This window comes from Lampetra planeri, chromosome 51 (assembly GCF_965212315.1).
Source record: "Lampetra planeri chromosome 51, kcLamPlan1.2.h2, whole genome shotgun sequence".
NCBI classification, from domain to species: domain Eukaryota; kingdom Metazoa; phylum Chordata; class Hyperoartia; order Petromyzontiformes; family Petromyzontidae; genus Lampetra; species Lampetra planeri.
The window spans coordinates 2,640,704-2,658,908 of record NC_136157.1 but is presented as its reverse complement, the minus strand read 5'-3'; the positions used below and the strand labels follow the sequence as shown (position 1 = coordinate 2,658,908).

General features: G+C 45.6%; 1 protein-coding gene across 1 annotated transcript in view; it reads left to right on the top strand.

Moving 5' to 3' along the window:
• Nucleotides 1-1,307: 1,307 nt before the first annotated feature.
• Nucleotides 1,308-18,205, top strand: part of SMC4 (structural maintenance of chromosomes 4) — a 38,164-nt gene continuing 21,266 nt past the window's right edge. The window contains exons 1-12 of the mRNA XM_078616551.1: nt 1,308-1,499; nt 3,698-3,812; nt 4,134-4,312; nt 5,204-5,395; nt 6,696-6,872; nt 8,857-9,021; nt 9,643-9,770; nt 14,215-14,355; nt 14,991-15,141; nt 15,625-15,789; nt 16,832-17,065; nt 17,800-17,985. Coding sequence (XP_078472677.1) covers nt 3,704-3,812; nt 4,134-4,312; nt 5,204-5,395; nt 6,696-6,872; nt 8,857-9,021; nt 9,643-9,770; nt 14,215-14,355; nt 14,991-15,141; nt 15,625-15,789; nt 16,832-17,065; nt 17,800-17,985 — 1,827 coding nt within the window. The 5' untranslated portion in view covers nt 1,308-1,499; nt 3,698-3,703. The remainder of the gene's footprint in view (nt 1,500-3,697; nt 3,813-4,133; nt 4,313-5,203; nt 5,396-6,695; nt 6,873-8,856; nt 9,022-9,642; nt 9,771-14,214; nt 14,356-14,990; nt 15,142-15,624; nt 15,790-16,831; nt 17,066-17,799; nt 17,986-18,205) is intronic.

Sequence of the window (18,205 nt, the reverse complement as noted above, 5' to 3'; positions counted from 1 at the left end):
TCTGAATAATAAGGTAGGCACTGAACACATTCCTGCGGAGGGAGCTGGTAGGAACGTTGAGTTGCTCGGTCAATGACCAGGGTCAACGGCGGCGTGGTGTATTCCGCAAATATGCCCGACTGTGAGGGCGGGCACAATCCGGCGTGAGTAGGTTAAACGTTGAGTTTTATAAGGGCACCACGGGGTGACCAGCCCCTCCCTCCCCACCCAGCCCCTCACTGCACGACGGACACAATAATCCCCATGTGGGCTGGTGTAACCAGGAGGTTTCTATACCAGTATAAGGGATTGACATGTATGTGACTGACTGAGATGACTGGCAGATGCATCAGCCGTGCCCCCTGCTGTGCCAACACTAACCAACACCAAAATATCCCCCGTATAGCCTTAAACTATTGGGGCAAGTGCTGTTAGCCAGCATCACTCCCAGCCGCCTTTGTCTCTCCAGTGGCTGAGTCGACCCAGGACCGGTTAAAGATAATCGTAAGGGGCCGTCCATAAATGACGTCACGCACCTGGGGGGGGGGGGGGGTCAGACATTTGTGACGATGTGTGACGAGGGGGGGGTGAGAAATGTGACATCACATCAAAATTCGCAACTTTAACTATAGAATTGTTATAACAACACTCCTACAACATCAGAGTGCAGCGCCACATAAAATACGCACTACACTGACAATAGTTTAAAGCGATTTGAAGCAAGTTTATTTTCAAAATGGAAATATGGTTTGGGGGGGGGGCAGAGCTTTGTGACGTCATATTTGAGGGGGGGGTCTGACTTTTTGTGACGCCGTGTGACGATGGGGGGGGGGCAAAAATCGTCCAAAATCACGTGACGTCATTTATGGACGCCCCCTCACTGGTTTTAGTCGCTGTGGAGCGGGAATCAAATTCGACACAACACCCCCTCGCTGCGAATCAACGATAACTTCCCGCTGCAACAAGCGCGAAACGTCGAACGCATTTTGCTGGAAGATGGCTTTCAACGTCCTGCTAAACGTCTTCTGGAAGACAACTTCCTCTTCCGGAATATGATTTTAAAATCGCCTGTTGATCATCTTCCGGAATATCTCTTCCTATTCCCCTTCCAGAAGACGGTGCTTCAAAACCGCTGCCAAAGATTTTCCGGAATACAACTACCGCTTCCAGAAGCCGCAGCTTCCAAACCGCTGCTAACCCATCTTCCGGAATAAATCTACCGCTTCCAGAAGACGATTTCTTCCAAACCGCCGCTGACAATCTTCCGGAAGATAGTTTTCAAACCGGCGCGCGCCGTCTCCGCCTCCTCTTCCGGAAGCGCCCCCATAATGCCGCGCGCGAACAACGGCTTGAGTTTCGGCGCCATTTTCGAGCGGCGGTCTCAAAGCGCCGCTCCGTCGGACGCCCTCCTTGGCGCCTCGCTTCTCTCCCTCCTCCTCACCGCCGCCGGCTTGCAACCCCAACCCCGCCACAACGTCTCCCTTCGCTCGCATTCTCCCCGCCGACTCGCAGTTTGAAGGGTAAGCATTGTCCCGACGATTCTACCCCCGCCCGCCCCCCCCCCCCGATGCTCCTTCCTCTCCCCCCGCTGCGTTCGGGCGAAGTTTTGTGCAGCGGCGGTGGTGGTGTTGTTGTTGTTGGTGGTGGTGTTGTTGGTGGTGGTGTTGTTGGTGGTGGTGTTGTTGGTGGTGGTGTTCTTGTTGGTGGTGTTCTTGTTGGTGGTGTTGTTGGTGGTGGTGTTGTTGTTGGTGGTGTTGGTGGTGGTGGTTGTGTTTTGTGCGGTGGTTGTTTTTTAGCGGGAGAAGGCGCTAGGAGCGGCCGGCGTAGAACCCGACACTCAAACATTGAGGGGGAGGGAGGGGTGGAGAGGGAAAAGCTGTGGATCCCGCGTAAAAGTTTGCGGAGTTTCGTGTTAAACGTTGCACACTTGTTGCAGCGTGAGGCATCGTTGATTGTGTGTGTGGACTGAATGGGTGTTTCGCGCGCTGTTTGGCAGGCTGCAGTAGCGCGTCTGCTGCTGTTAAGAAGGCAGAGAGAGGAATTTTATTGCGTTTTGTTCGATTTGCCTTTGAACCGTCGATGTAAAACCGCGAATTTAATTTTTTAAGCCCGTTTTATATATTGTTGTATACTGTCAGTAACGTGTTGTGGTTAAGGCGTATTGTATGCGTGTAAGAATATACTGTTGTATACTGTCAATATGTATCATGCTTGTAAAGTATGTATCTTATAAATCGAACACTATTGATTACACAACGAGTGAAATATATATGCTGAGGGCTGTATATGGAATGTCTAAACAATGATAAACCGTTTTTTCTTAAAAAAGGCGTCAATTTTAAAATAATTTAATCGTTAAAAGAAAAAATGGCGTTTGGCTACACAAACATTTTTGTGAGAGATAAATAGTAACTGCAGCATGTTTTGTTAGACAGAAAATCAAAAGTCTTACATCGTTCCCATTGGCTCGTCTTGAAAAGTTACCACAGATGTAGAATTGAAAATCCGAAGAGTGGCCGGGGGGGGGGGGGCAATGGGAGGAGGCGGAGATTCTCTCCCCAAGTTCATGTAAAGAGGGGGGCGAAGGGTGGCCGCGTTACGGAAAAAGTGGTGTAGTAGCGGGGGGGGGGGGTGTTTTGAGCGTGCAAATGCATTTAAATTATAAATCAAGCAAAATCATCTTAAACCTTGACATGGAAATTGCCCTGGACTTTGTTTGATCTGGACATGGGATGACCCAGATATTAAGTGTGTAGGGGGTGCAACTGCACCAGGAACCACCGGCCGGACGGGTCCAAGCGCCGAGTTATGAATAAGTGGGAAATTCGACGAGGGTCCCAGTTTTATGTCTTCCACCGTGACCCATGCCAACCACGCCACTGCAGAGGTTTTGTTAAACTTGAGCATACCGCCACATTCGTTGTTCAGCTTGATGTAGTTATGTATATGCTTACAATTGTACCAGCAACATCTGCATGAGCACATATAGTATCCAAAAAGGAAGACATCTGTTAAAGACAATGTGAATTTTTGGTTTAGACCGGTGTTTGGCCCATGGACCACTCAGCCGATGCAAACATTTCCGCGGACCATCCAGCCCCCCTCCCCTAGTCCAAAAACGCATTCACTTTTCTCTCAATACCACTAATCCAAAATTATTTATATTTCCGGAATATAAAGACTTTTTAATGCAACTATCAGGTTTAGTTTTTTAGGCGTGCCATACATCTTAGGGCATTTTAATCAGGGTCGTTTAACCTAACTTTTTTAAAATGAAATTTAATTTGTAAAATAGGAATTAACATCCGAAACTAAAGGTGTAAACATTGTCACTATACTCTTTGGTTCTTTCGGTAAAGTCACGAAACGTTATTTATATTATACCTACGTGACTTTACCGACAGAACCAAAGAGTATGGATTCCTGCAGTCATGAAAGCTTCAAATCAAGATTGTCACTATATCTGGGTCAACCTGAAGGACCGCCCAAGACCCACTAGGGGTCCGGGGACCACACTTTAAGAACCACTGATTTACACTCAACACGTTGAGCCAATGACTTGAATGTTCTCGCTGTCAGTAAAGTGTTTCAACTGAAAGACTAAAGTCCGACTTATTCACTCTTGGTGATTTGTACATTTTTTTTTTACAATTCTGTTCTTTTTGCCCATTCATGTGTTTTATTAATCCCTGTTGTGCATTTTGTGGGTATTTTATAGGAGAAAATGTCTCCAATGGCAAAAGCCTCAACGGCCAAGAGGAGGGGAAATAAAGACGACGATGCAGATGACTTTGCATCAGAGCCTTTGGCATCAGAGCAAGCGCCAATTTCTGGTCTGTAATGCCTTGTATGTGTGGGCTGCATATAAAACCTCAATTGTAGTTTTTGTAATTTGCCATGTTTTTGTTGGACAAATCACGCTAAGTTGTATATGATTATGCAAATTTATTATACATTCATGTACTTTGGCTCTCGAGTTCACAAGTCCATGAGGGTTTCATTTTAGAGTTGTGGTGTGAGTGTAAATTTATTGTGTGCAAGACTGTATTTGAAAAACAGTGCGGATAAAAACCCAAGAGTGGAACTCAAAACACTTTACTCAGATCCATTCGATGGTATTCACATCCCCACGGGGTTGCACTTGGGTTTTCCAGATGCAGCAGAGTCTCCCGAGGACCGGCGTACCCTGCAGGAGATCCTGGAGAGCATTCCTTCGGCTCCCCCAGCTGCAATGACCAACGAGCCCGGGGCCCCACGCCTCATGATCACACACATCGTCAACGAGAACTTCAAGTCCTATGCCGGGAAACAGGTCCTGGGCCCTTTCCACAAGGTGGGATGGCGTGACTGCACTCGTCAATTTGCCCCCTTCCCCCTGGGCTGGTGAAATTGTCAGGGAGGTCTGAAGTCAAACACTTGAGAAAAAAAAAATCCACACCAGATTTGTACTTGTTCAATACCAGGTATTTGATTTAACAATAAGTGGACCGGCCTGGAATATTTGTTATGCCCGATGATAGCAGGCAACTGCCTGATGCTGCTAGTTGCAATTATCGGCAAAACATCTTACCCAATGGTTAAATGTAGAATTTCTCTCCAACACCGGTGTGTTGACACAGTAATAAATTCGCATATTTGCTCATGTAACAACTTTATTAATTGCCTGTGTCGGGTGGCGCAAGGTTTACGACATTTTTTACTTCTGATTCGTGTTTTTCCCATTAATTTCTTGGCTCCTATAATCCTGTGCCCCACCCCTTACACTATAATTGACCAACTAAGTCAACAATCAAATTCAAGTGATTGTTTGATGTTTAAAATTAAATTCAAGACATGTAGAAAAGTGATCTTGTTTATATTCAAAAAGGTCAAGTATACAATATCTGGTGCATAGGGGGAGTGGTGGCAAAGTGGTTAGTGCACTGCAGTAGGAACTTGGTTACCTGAGTTTGATTCCTGGCAAAGGCTAACACGAGCAGCGGTGATGTATGAACTGGTCCTGCCCCCCCTGATCAACCCGTACTGTCCAGCACGGTGAAGTATAGTCAAACTGTAAACATCATGACTGATATAGCATGTGGCAGCCTTCATTTCGCAGTGGATTATCAAAGTGCTGTGTATGATATGTTCTAACAAATCTGTTTATAACCTTATGTCCCCATATAGGTCTAGAAAGTATTCCTGTTAAAATGTTGGCTGCTCATTTTCATCGTCTCGCGAGCAGCGCTTCTCTTGCATCATTGGACCAAACGGGAGCGGCAAGTCCAACGTGATCGACTCGATGCTCTTCGTGTTCGGCTACCGTGCCCAGAAGATCCGCTCCAAGAAGCTCTCCGTTCTCATCCACAATTCGGAAGCGCATCCTGACCTTTACAGCTGCACTGTGGAGGTCCACTTCCAAAAAATCGTAGACAAGGTGAGTAACTCTGAAGGTGTGCAATAGGTGAGCATGTCATGATTCACACCACGACAACCCATGATTCAATTGTTAGGATTCAGTGTCACTAATTCGAAAATAGCATTGTTTTACATCTCACTTTTATTGGTAAGGTGATGTTAACCTGGAGGAGGAGGAAGCAGTGGCGCAGTTGGTAGTTAGCCCTTTACACGATAAACTCAAGATCTTGACTTGTTCACGGCCACGGCTAATATAAGTGGCGTGTGATATCTGAACCGGGCCTGCCTCTGCCCTCACAAACCCACACTGACCAGGGTGGTAAAGTAAAGTCAAACAATCCCCATGACCATCACGCCGTGAAGGCATGGGGAACATTTTCCATACCGAGGGCAATATAGGACTTTTAATTACTTGAGTGGGCCACGCAACTCATGCCTTAAAAGTGATCCAGTAATGTAAAGTAATGTGCGTGTTGACAGAATATAACACGGTCCCTGGACTGACAGAAGGGACTGAGTGCACTACAATTATAAACACAATGTTGCTGGGTTAAACATTCCCCCTTCAGTTCGTATTAGTGAGGCTAAAATATTACGGTAATGGATGAATGTCGACCATTTTGTAAGCCTCGTGTGGTCGCAGGCTGTATGAAATAAATTAGAGAGTTGTAGGTTCCCCCCCCCCCCACCCCTTTGTTCTAATATCTCTCACCGCTTTTCCACTGACACATCCAAGCTGAGCTGGAACCACACCACGCTCCGCTGGCCTCGCAAGACACCTGCATATAACTATTGGCTCAGCCGGGCCAAGACTAATGATGCGTTAATTGCATGTGACATCCGAAACACGCTGACGTCTCGACTCTGGCTGACCATAGCCTGGGCACGACTTTGCTGCCGCGGTGGCGAGATGTTAAGTACCTCGCCTGGTATACAGGAGGTCGTGGGTTCGATCTTTCCCCTGACGCCTGTTTATTTGGAGTTTGCATGTTCTCCCTGTGGTTGTGTCAATTTTTCTTCGGGTCCTCCGTTTTTTCCCTCCACATTCAGAAACATGCGTTTAAGAGTATTTGGCTGCTTTGAATTTCCACATGATAAACCACTTCATTGGGCTGTCATTTGTGGCAAATTCGCTTCTCTAAAAGAGCTGTAGAGCTCAGTGGGCTGTACCTGGTAAAATAATAGTTTAATAGCAGTTTATTTAATAGTTTCCAAAAGTGGAAAATAAGTATTTGTGACTTGAAGACGTCTGATGTATAAAGATGTCTGATGTGTAAGAGACGACGAGGTTTGCGAGCCAGCCTGCTGTGCTTTTTCAGGAGGGGGACGATTTCGAGGTGATCCCGGGCAGCGAGTTTTTTGTTTCCCGCTCGGCGACGAAGGACAGCGTGTCATCGTACACCGTGAGCGGACACAAGGCGACCTTCCGCGATGTGGGGCAATTGCTGCGCAGCCACGGCATAGACCTGGACCACAACCGCTTCCTCATCCTGCAGGTATTGCTGCCGTGAGGAACTCGTTCATAGTTCGGGAGAGCGATAGGTCCCTTCCTGCTGGCCAGACAACCCTCCCAGTCAGTGTGACCGGGTGCATGGGGGCTGCGAGTATACGTGGAGCGCACTGAGGAACTGGTGCTGCAGTGGCGATGTTAAATACCTCACCTGGTATGTAGGAGGTTGTGTGTTCCATTCCGACCCTGACACCTGTATAATTGTAGTTTTCATGTTCTCCCCGTGGTTGCCTCGATTTTTCTCCGGGTCCTCCCGTTTTCCCCTCCACATTTAGAATCAATGTGCATTTAGAGTATTTGGCTGCTATACATTTCCACATACGCCACTTAGTTGAGCTCTCATTAGTGGCCAGGTCGCTTCTGAAAAAGAGCTATATAGCTTAGTGGGTCTTACTTGGTAAAATATAAATAGTTTTTAGTTGAATAGTTTTAACTGTGGTGTTTTTCAAAGTACAGTCAAGTCTTGGTTATCCTGGATAATGGGGAACGGAGAGTTGGCCTGGATAAAATGGATAATCGAGAGTTTCCTGTAAAGGCTATTGGTGTGAAGCTCCGTCGTTTTGATGACTTCCCAAAACGTAGATATTGGGATGGAAATGACTGGCCTCGTGGAGCTGTAGCAGCACGTAATGGTTTGTATTTGGGATGTCAGGAGTTACAGACCATGCTGTGCTGCCGCAGTGGCACGTGGAGAAGCGCACGCTCACCGCTGGACCCCCAGTCAGGTTGACGGTTGTATTTTCATCTCAGGAGGCAGCTCATGGTGATGAATACAAAAATACCATATGGATTAAAGCGTGTCAGCCAATGTGTATTTGGTAAATGTTGTGTTCACCATTATTACAACACAACGGCTATTTATTCTCCGCAAAATTTACTTTACAGGTTGCTATAGTCTGCCCGTAGCAGGCCATGTTGCAATGCACTTTTTTTCCCAAGTAAGTAATTTGCGGGTGAAAATGTATCTTTTCAAAGTAACATACTGCCTTTTCTGCTGTAGCAGCACGTAAATATTGGCGTGGGCACTTGCTGAAACCTCCAATGTTAGCTTGCTGCTGCAGTTTGATTGGCCCTTTCTCTGGACCCAAAACCTCTTTCTGAAATTATCGTATCTACAAAGAATTTATGAATGTATCATTTCTCGCACGCGAGTGCAAGGTGCCAGCCCGTTCTCTACTTGGCATTTCTGCCAACTCCTCAATCCTTTATTTGCACGTTGCACTTCACATTAATAAATGTCTCGGAGCATTTTCACGAGTAAAAATGTACATGAATGCCCAACACAATATAATATAATATACGAGACAATTAAAAATGGCAAGGCAAATATACCCTTGACGATTTTTTCAATAATAAAAGCTTATTATTCCGATTGCTAACATGCTCATCTCATGTAGTTGCATAAAATGACATGCATTGAAAGAGGGGGATTTTAATAAAAATCTAAATGCAAAACTATCAGCTCTGACGATAGTTGGGAGATCGTTCCGTAACATTGGAGTGAGACGGCTAAAGGAACGGCCACCAAAAGTCATACAGTGAAAGTAGAGAACTACGGTGTAGTGCTGTGAGCTAGAGCAAAGACACCTGGCACGAGCATGGTTCTCTCGAAGATCAGACAGGCGAGCGTGGTCCGTGTCATTTTAAAGCCATGTAAAATCACAGAATTCCCTCGTTTTTCACAAACTTGCCATCCACGAATTTGTGGCTATTTGCGAATCGTACCTGGAACTCTTCACGACTGCATCGATAGAGAAAGAAAGTGATGAGATAAAGTTATGAGAGAATATTTATGCATTTAAGGTAATATCATTTTATGTGAAATTCACGAGCATCTCCGGAATGTGCCCCTCGCGAATAGCGAGTTGAACTCTACTCTCATAGGCCGTAGCCGTACAGATGTCTGTGGGCGTCTTCAACTACAAGCCGGTGTGTCTGGATCGGGGGGGGGGGGCGGGCTGCGTGTGCAGGGTGAGGTGGAGCAGATCGCGCTGATGAAACCCAAGGCGCAGACGGAGCACGACGAGGGCATGCTGGAGTACATGGAGGACATCATCGGCTCGGGTCGCTTCAAGCCAGCCATCGAGGCCTGCTGCCGCCGCGTCGAGCAACTCAACGAACTGCGTGGAGAAAAGGTGGGCATGGTGCTTGGGTGCATGAACATTTGCTCGCTTGGGGCTGAGTAGGATTTTTAAAATACCTTTGGACTACAGCAAAGATGAGGATTCCCCCGCATAGCCTTAACAGACTGTTGGGGCAATTGCTGTTGGCGAGCACCTATTGAGGCCGGCATGGCACATGAGGGGGGTGGGTTAGGCCAGCACCAGGCCCGGTCACCTTTGTCTCCCCTGTGGCGATGTTTACACAGCTCGCAAGGTGCTCATTTGAGACAGTCGATCTAGGGGAGGCCCAGGACTGGTTCAGATATTCATCATTGGTGTTGGCCCTGAGGAGGAATCGAACCTGGGTCGCTTGGCTCTTAGCACGGCGCACTAACCGCGACATTACCGCTCCCCACGAGTAAGATTTTCAAATACCTTTGTCAGACCACACACACAGGCCGTATTAAGCTAAGTCCTGCCGGTCTGCCCTAGATTCCCTAGCCCTGGCAATAGTGGGTTATTTAGAGAGGAAATGTTTGGGTTTAGTGGCTTGGTTGTCGGGCATCCCTAACTATCCTTATCTGCTTCTGGTGAGCATTTACGGTTGATGAGAGTGCGTGCATGCTTGTGATTGTGGGCTCTGCCATAATGCAGCTGAACCGAGTTAAGGTGGTGGAGAAGGAGAAAGACGGACTGGAGGCGGAGAAGAACAACGCTGTGGCTTTCTTGATGGCTGAGAATGAGATCACCAAGCTCAGGAACAGCCTCCTTCAACACAAAATGTAAGCTAGCTGCTGGGATTTAACTGTTAACTTTTGCCCGTACCGAGACAACTGCAAGTTGCAGGGTCTGTCCCGTTCACTGCTGAATCTCAGAATTTGCAAGCGGTTAAGCGTAATTTTTCTTCAGTGTCATAGAGCCGTTGTTTTTAAAGACATTGTACTCACCGCAGAGAACTGTAGCAACACGATTCCACTTAACGATAGCTGCGCCAAACTGCCACACGCCCTCCCGCACAGCCTTGTGGGAGCCTCGGTACCGATAAAGTTATTTTATTTGAGTTTTTCTTATGCTCCCGTTCCATTGACATACATGTACATCATCTGAACGGGAAGGGGTTAAGTTTATTTTTTGGTGATATGGGACAATTTTGGAACTCCCATGACTAAGATTGTGTCACCTTTGCCCTTCAATAAGTGTAACATTTTCATGGGTTGAATAGGCTGAATGATGTGCAAAATAAATCGTGTTTTTGTGCAGTCATTGGTGATGGGCAGAGATGATCAACTCGCTAAACTCAAGAATCCGGTTTAGTTACAAGCAGCTGACTATTCAAAGGGGATCTCGCTGATGCTGACCGAGTGCCCTGGACATGGTTTTAGGCCCCTCAGTCTGGGCCACCACCTCTTAGGATTTAATATTGCCTTCAGTAATTAAGTGTTACAGAAAACTTCAAATCAAGATTGTTACAGTCTATTGCGGGGTTATGTTGTGGGAAGCAGATGACACTCCTTTGTTCTATTGTACTCGACTGCTCTCCTGCTCTGCTCCCAGAATTCCTTAGCCTGCACTGGCCAGCTTGGTGAAGTATGGTTAAATACTAGATTAGAAGTTTTTGTGACTGCAAAAATCCATACTCTTTGGTTTTTTCGGTAAAGTCACGTAGGTGAAAAATAAAAATAAAATAATACAAATAAACTCACGACGTTTCGGGCGCAACACAAGCGCCCGTCATCAGGTGGGACACAACAGTTATTTCTAACTGTGGGACACAACGTCGTGAGGTTATTTATTATTTTAATTTTATTTTTCACCTACAGTGAGGGAAAAAGTATTTGATCCCCTGCTGATTTTGTACGTTTGCCCACTGACAAAGAAATGATCAGTCTATAATTTTAATGGTAGGTTTATTTGAACAGTGAGAGACAGAATAACAACAAAAAAATCAAAAAAAACGCATGTCAAAAATGTTATGAATTGATTTGCATTTTAATGAGGGAAATAAGTATTTGACCCCTCTGCAAAACATGACTTAGTACTTGGTGGTAAAACCCTTGTTGGCAATCACAGAGGTCAGACGTTTTTTGTAGTTTGCCACCAGTTTTGCACACATCTCAGCAGGGATTGTGTCCCACTCTTTGCAGATCTTCTCCAAGTCATTAAGGTTTTGCGGCTGACGTTGACGGTGGGGATGGTGTTCTTGGGGTCATAGGCAGCATTCCTCCTCCTCCAAACACGGCGAGTTGAGTTGATGCCAAAGAGCTCCATTTTGGTCTCATCTGACCACAACACTTTCACCCAGTTGCACTCTGAATCATTCAGATGTTCATTGGCAAACTTCAGATGGGCATGTATATGTGCTTTCTTGAGCAGGGGGACCTTGTGGGCGCTGCAGGATTTCAGTCCTTCACGGCGTAGTGTGTTACCAACTGTTTTCTTGGTGACTGGTCTCAGCTGCCTTGAGATCATTGACAAGATCCTCCCGTGTAGTCTGGGCTGATTCCTCACCGTTCTCATGATCATTGCAACTCCACGAGGTGAGATCTTGCATGGAGCCCCAGGCCGAGGGAGATTGACAGTTCTTTTGTGTTTCTTCCATTTGCGAATAATCGCACCAACTGTTGTCACCTTCTCACCAAGCTGCTTGGCGATGGTCTTGTAGCCCATTCCAGCCTTGTGCAGGTCTACAATCTTGTCCCCGACATCCTTGGAGAGCTCTTTGGTCTTGGCCATGGTGAAGATTTTGGAATCTGATTGACTGATTGCTTCTGTGAACAGGTGTCTTTTATACAGGTAACAAGTTGAGATTAGGAGTGCTCCCTTTAATAGTGTGCTCCTAATCTCAGCTCGTTACCTGTATAAAATACACCTGGGAGCCAGATATCTTTCTGATTGAGGGGGGGTCAAATACTTATTTCCCTCATTAAAATGCAAATCAATTTATAACATTTTTGACATGCGTTTTTCTGGATTTTGTTGTTCTGTCTCTCACTGTTCAAATAAACCTACCATTAAAATTATAGACTGATCATTTCTTTGTCAGTGGGCAAACGTACAAAATCAGCAGGGAATCAAATTCTTTTTTCCCTCACTGTACGTGACTTTACCGAAAGAACCAAAGAGTATGGTTAAATAACCAATATAACCAGCGTGACTTGAGGGAGGCCCTGATCCAGCAGTGGATTTATAACAAGTAAACCCGTAAAAACAAAGTTTTTCACTCTAAATCCTTTATATGCGTGGCGGCTAGAGTCCTCTCGTCCTCTGGCTTGAGATGGCTGCAATCTATGGGTCAGATGATTGTCTGCCAGTATTAAGCAATTGGTAATTAAATATTTAATTTGTTTTCCCTAAACAGTGTAAAATTTTGGAACAAAAAATTTCACGAAAATTTATTATCACACACGAGTCTGTGTGGAAAAATGTCAGCTCGATTGGATCACGGGAAGTGGGTTAACAAACGAGCGAAAGATTTGCACGGTCCTAAGCAAGCAAGCGAACTTAATATAAAGGATTTAAAATATATTCGCCTGTGGAGGACGCGGTGATCGATCCCGCGACCTTTGGCATGGGAAGCGAGGGCGCTACCAACTGCGCTACTCCGCCACGGCCTGTGGAGGGGTTACGCTCTGGGCTCTTATACTGTGACGTTCAGCCAAAGCGATGAATGAGTTCTATTTGAATATATGTAAAATACAATTTTTTTGCCTAAAAAGTGTAAAATTTTGGGATTTTTTTTTCACGAACATTAATTGTCTGGCACAACGAGTCTGTGTGGAAAATGTCAGCTCGATTGGATCACGGGAAGTGGGTTAAAAAACGACCGAAAGATTTGCACGGTCGTAAGCAAGCACGCATGCAAGCACGCAAGCAAGCAAGCAAGTGAACTTAATATAAAGGATTTAAAAAGGGTTATTTGTGTCCACTAGCAGGTAGTACCTGGCGTTGCCCAGGGGAAAAATATATTTCAAAACTTCTCTTAAAAACATAACCTATACATACACAAATACTCAGCTATTGTGAAAGCCCGAAGTTCCGTTTGTCTGTCCATTTGTCCCTCAACAAAACAAAATTATAAGAGGCTCGCAGAAGTCCTGACTCAAAAAGTAATAAAATAGTGGGGGGTAAATAGTTGATCAAGAAGGTTTCCGAAAATTGTTGACCCGCCCCCCCCCCCCATCAAAAAATTTTTTACCTCCCTTAGGCATATATACCTACACACCCTACATACAATAGAGTGAGTACTTTATAGTGACTATTGTAGTATCTGGCTCTACAGTAGTATCTACTGACTATAGTAGTATCTACTGACTATAATAGTATCTGCTGACTTTAGTTGTAGATAATGACTATACAGTCGTATCTACTGAGTACAGTAGTATCTACTGACTCCATCGTACCTACTGTTTTAGTATCTCCTGACTGCAGTAGTATCTACTGACCGTAGTAGTATCCTCTGACTCTATAGTCATATCTACTGACTCTGCAGCACTATATACGGACTGTAATGGTATCTATTGACTAGTATTATCTCCTGACTCGATAGTAGTATTTACTCGCTCTACGGTAGTATCTACCAACTATATCTACCGACTGTCGTAGTATCCACTGACTAGTAGTAACTTACTAACTCTATACCGTATTTTCCCGCATATTGCCCGCATACGCATAGAACCCGCAGACGCATATACCCCGCAAAAATATCGTTTTGTGTAAAACAGATTTCAGATAGCCCGCACCTCCATATACCCCGCATGCATTCATATCTTTAACGTAGTTACCGCAGCTTAATTCCATCATATTAATACAAAGTTTACATTTGTAATACATTCCACTATCAATTGTTAACATTAAAATCATAACGTGCACAAAGAAAACAAACTAACTGGAAACGAGTGAACTTTAAACAGTAAATAAGTAACAAAAGTAAATATCCAATAAATAAGGAACACAACTGGTAGATAAGTAAGTAATTATGTGTATCGGTTAGATAATCATATCTACACCTAAGTTTTTGGACTTTCATATTTTCTAGCCCAGCGTAGATATACAATTGCTTATTTCACAACTCGTTTTGTTATGCATTACTACTAATGAATTGAATGACTTCAGTCGACGTCGGATAACGTTATCTGTGGGAAAAATAAAGGAATGTAATTTGTCCATTGCGCACACTAATGAAGTCTAGAACAAACGAACGAATTTTTTATTATTCGTCGCACTCAGGCAAACCGCTCGCAAGGCCCTTGCGACGGAAGAGCGGAAGAAGGCGGACATCGATGAGGCATCGAAGGATCTGAGGGAGAAAATGGCAGAGCTCGTGCAAGCCAAGAAGGGCAAGGCCAAGGAGCTGCAGACCATCGACAAGTGAGGAGGGACATCTGTGGAAAAGACCTTTTTAGCACATGGGATTTCTCCTGTAAAAAAACGCTCTGATTCTGACTACAATTTTAACATGTGATTTTATTGAGGGACTGTCTTCTTGTGGCCTGGATCTCTTTTTACTGTTGTTTTGAAGCCTTGCCCAATCTTGGGAATTTGCATACTTATACAATTTGAACTAATATACTTTTATCAAACTTATTTATAATAATTTGTTTACCTTTTCTCAATTTTGCACTCCTATCGTTGTTTGCATTGTTTGTTGTTATAACTTTGTGACCTGCCCTGACTGGACAGCGGTGAAAAAGGAGCTTCATATCTCATCAAATTTCTCCATGATAAATAAATATTCTGTTTCGGACAACTGGGAACCCACTTATCAGAATAGGTTTTACCCTTTCTGGCAATAAACCAAGTGTTAAGATGTTAAAACACCAAACCCCTACTGCTGTGTCTTGCCAGAGACTAAAACTTGCAGGGTTTTTTTATTAGTTTGTAAATGTACCTCTCAATTCATTACCTCAAATAAAGGAGCTATGATTGTAATTTTGCTACTGCTTTCCACAAAGCTGTATTTTATTATTATTATTAGCTAACGGGCTTTACTTGTTTCATCGTAGGAAACTGGACAAGATCAAAGCTTATATTGAGGAGCACAAGAAAACGTTTGTACAGTACGACCTGCAAGATGTTAAGATGAGGGAGAACCTGAAGAATTGTGCCAGCAAGGAGAAGAAGCTCGCCAAGCAGCTGGTGAAGGATGCAGACAAGGTGGGCCGAGTTCAATATCAGCTGCTCTGACGCCAGAGTGAGAACGTGTGCGGAACATGATTTTGTTTTACTCTGAAGTTTTCGATACCTATTGCACATGAGCAACTCTTTTGTCAATATACTGCCAGATGAGAGCTTCTTTACGCTGTGCTGGTGGTCGCCAGTGCGGGTTCGTTGAAGGTGTGGGGGATGATAGGCATGTGAGCATGCAGCATTTGATTTTGCTGCACTGCCCTCTGCTGCCCACCACGTAGCCCTGCAGCAGCCTATAATGATGTCTTGAAGCCCATTCAAGCACTTTGCAGGCTCGAACCTGCTAAACTATCGAGATCTGATAAGATCGGGTGCATTCTGGGTGATTTAGTCATAGGTGCTGCTTCCAATTACGACACACTATGTAGAGTTTTGGTAGTGACGGGAAGGTACGCATCTATACACCCGTTCATCTTACGCTCATGTGCTCAATGATTTACATTTCCACAGCTGAAGGAAATCCGCAACGTTCCGGCAGCGAGCGATCGCACAATCAAAGTTTCGACGGAGTGCAAGGCAAAGCTGGAGGCCAGCAAGAGTGTGGAGGAGGAGAAGCTGAAATCCGTGATGGCTAACTTCGAGAAGGAGACCAAAGGACTGCAGGAGGAGAAGGAGGTGCCCGCAGCTCATGGAAATTATTATTGAATCCAGTACACTTCCAATATTCACCGTGCCAATTAGCAGGCTACCATTCACACCACCACCACAGTTTGTTTGAATTGTGATTTGTCGCGTGACGATCCATTCCATACAAAATGTGTATATATATGTAGTGAGTTCAATGGAGTCGCAACTTCCCCTTAACAAAATAACAACCTGTGGTGGTGACCACCAGGCTAACTACACTAATTACAACGTAACAAGCTACTACGGACCGGGTCCAGGTCCGAGTGTTGGAGACTCGTTGAACGGAAAACGTAGAACGTAAACAAAGGTTTCTTCAGGATGAACAACGCGGGTCCCTCTGGAGGACCCGGCTTATTCTCTGCGGCATGGTCGGCTCCGCCGTTGGCCACGCCCACCTTCCAGAATCCTCGGAAAGGATCTGGATGCTAACCACGTGACCACCCCTAGCCCCCACTTGGGCCCCTTTGTAGACTTAACTGGTCACGTGTCCTCTCGGGTCAACCAGAGTGCCATGGCCTTTAGTAACCTCATCATTCGGCAGGCACTCCCACACCCTGTCCTGTAGGGGTTGGCACTGCACGCCAAGCGTGGTGCCATCTAGCACGATCAATCAGCGCTGACCGGGCCCCTCTAGGGCCGGTACTACACCCACACCGTTGTGGTATCCGTGATGTCGTTACACTGCACGCCGTGCCTCTCTAGGTCCGGCACTGCACAGTGACATCCCGCGATATCACTACATGTATATAAAATAATCTTACCATTTGTCACTCCACTGCTAGATGAAGGCCTCACCATGTGGACCGTAAAGTGTGTTTTACCATACTTCACCAAGTTGATCAGTGAGGGATAGTGGTAGGTTAATAAACCCATCATTACATATTAATTTTGTCAATTATTGGTAACACGAAACAAATAATTTTGCATCTATATAAACAAGTAGGAAGGAATGTATATATCTCCGGAGAGATCATCTGATGCGTGGTCGGCGTGTAAGATTTTTAAGAGCAGCTTCTCTCTCCGTTAACAGGTGAAGCAGCAGGAGCTCCTCTCACTGAGCAAGGAGGTGAACGAGAGGCGCTCCCGCATGGAAGTGGCTCAGTCGGAGCTGGACCTGTACATGAGTCGCCACACCTCGGCCCTGGCTGCCCTCAACGAGACTAAGCAGGCCCTCACCAGCACCACCGAGGGCCTTTGCGGGCGGAGAGAAAACATACGGAAGCTGGAGGCAACCATTCCCTCGACAGAGAAGGAGCTCGCACAGGTGGGGGGGGGGGAACTGTGGGGCAAAGGCTGCTCTTTGATTCGTTTTTTATTGGACACGAATCTGTTGAAAACTGCTTCGTAGGTTTTCGCAGTTTTGCTGCATAGCTCTCCGATGTGTTTTTGGGTTGTACCGAGTGTTGCTTGACATGAGGTCAGATTTTTTAGGAGTCGCCACCGTATCGTGATATTCAATACTTCACCTGGTATGCAGGAGGCCGTGGGTTCATTCCCGACTCAGACGCCAGTATAATTGGAGTTTGTCTCTCTCTCTGTGGTCATGTGGATTTTTATCTCTTGGTCCTCCGATTTTTCCCTCTGCATTTATAAATATGCATTTCGAGTATTTGGCTGCTATAAATTTCTACATGATAAGCCACTTTGGTGAGCTATCATTTGTGGCCAGGTCGCTTCAGAGTGGGCCTTACCTTTGTAAAATAAAATAGTTGAGTTTAGTTTTCCCTCCCCGTGTGCTGGGACCTTTTCTTTGAACTGAATTCAAGCTCCCAGTGTGTGGAGCGAAATGTTGGGCATCGTGTTGAACAACTCGTGGTACAACGTGAAAACACATCAGGAGAGCTACGTAGCACATCCACGCCAACCTTTGCAATAGAAAGAGAACGAGCGTGTGCTGTCCCTTGCTCATTTTGAGCAGGAAGCAACTCAAGTTGAATTCCACGCACGTTGTGGACGTTGGGGATTGTGTGCCCCGTGCCGTTTCGTCGACCCAAACAGGCCCAGCAGGAGCTGGAGAAGCTGGCACCTCTGGAGAACGCGGCGCGCGCAGAGGTGCGAGCATTGCGTCAGAAGACAGAGGAGGCGAAGAGCTCCCTGTGTGCCTCACGCTCGCGCAACAAAGTATTGCAGTTGCTCATGGACCAGAAGAACAAGGGCTCCCTTCCCGGCATCTACGGTCGCCTGGTACGCAGGCAACGAGTGCATACATTGGGCGCCGCGGTGGTGAGATGACAACTACCTCGCCTGGTACACAGGAGGTCGTGATTTCAATCGCAACCCCGACACCTGTATATTTGGAGTTTGCGGTTTCTTTCTCTCTGGTTGCGTATATTTTTCTTCTGGTCCTCCGGTTTTTCCCTCCACATTTCGAAAAATGCGTTTAACAGTATACATTTTCACATGA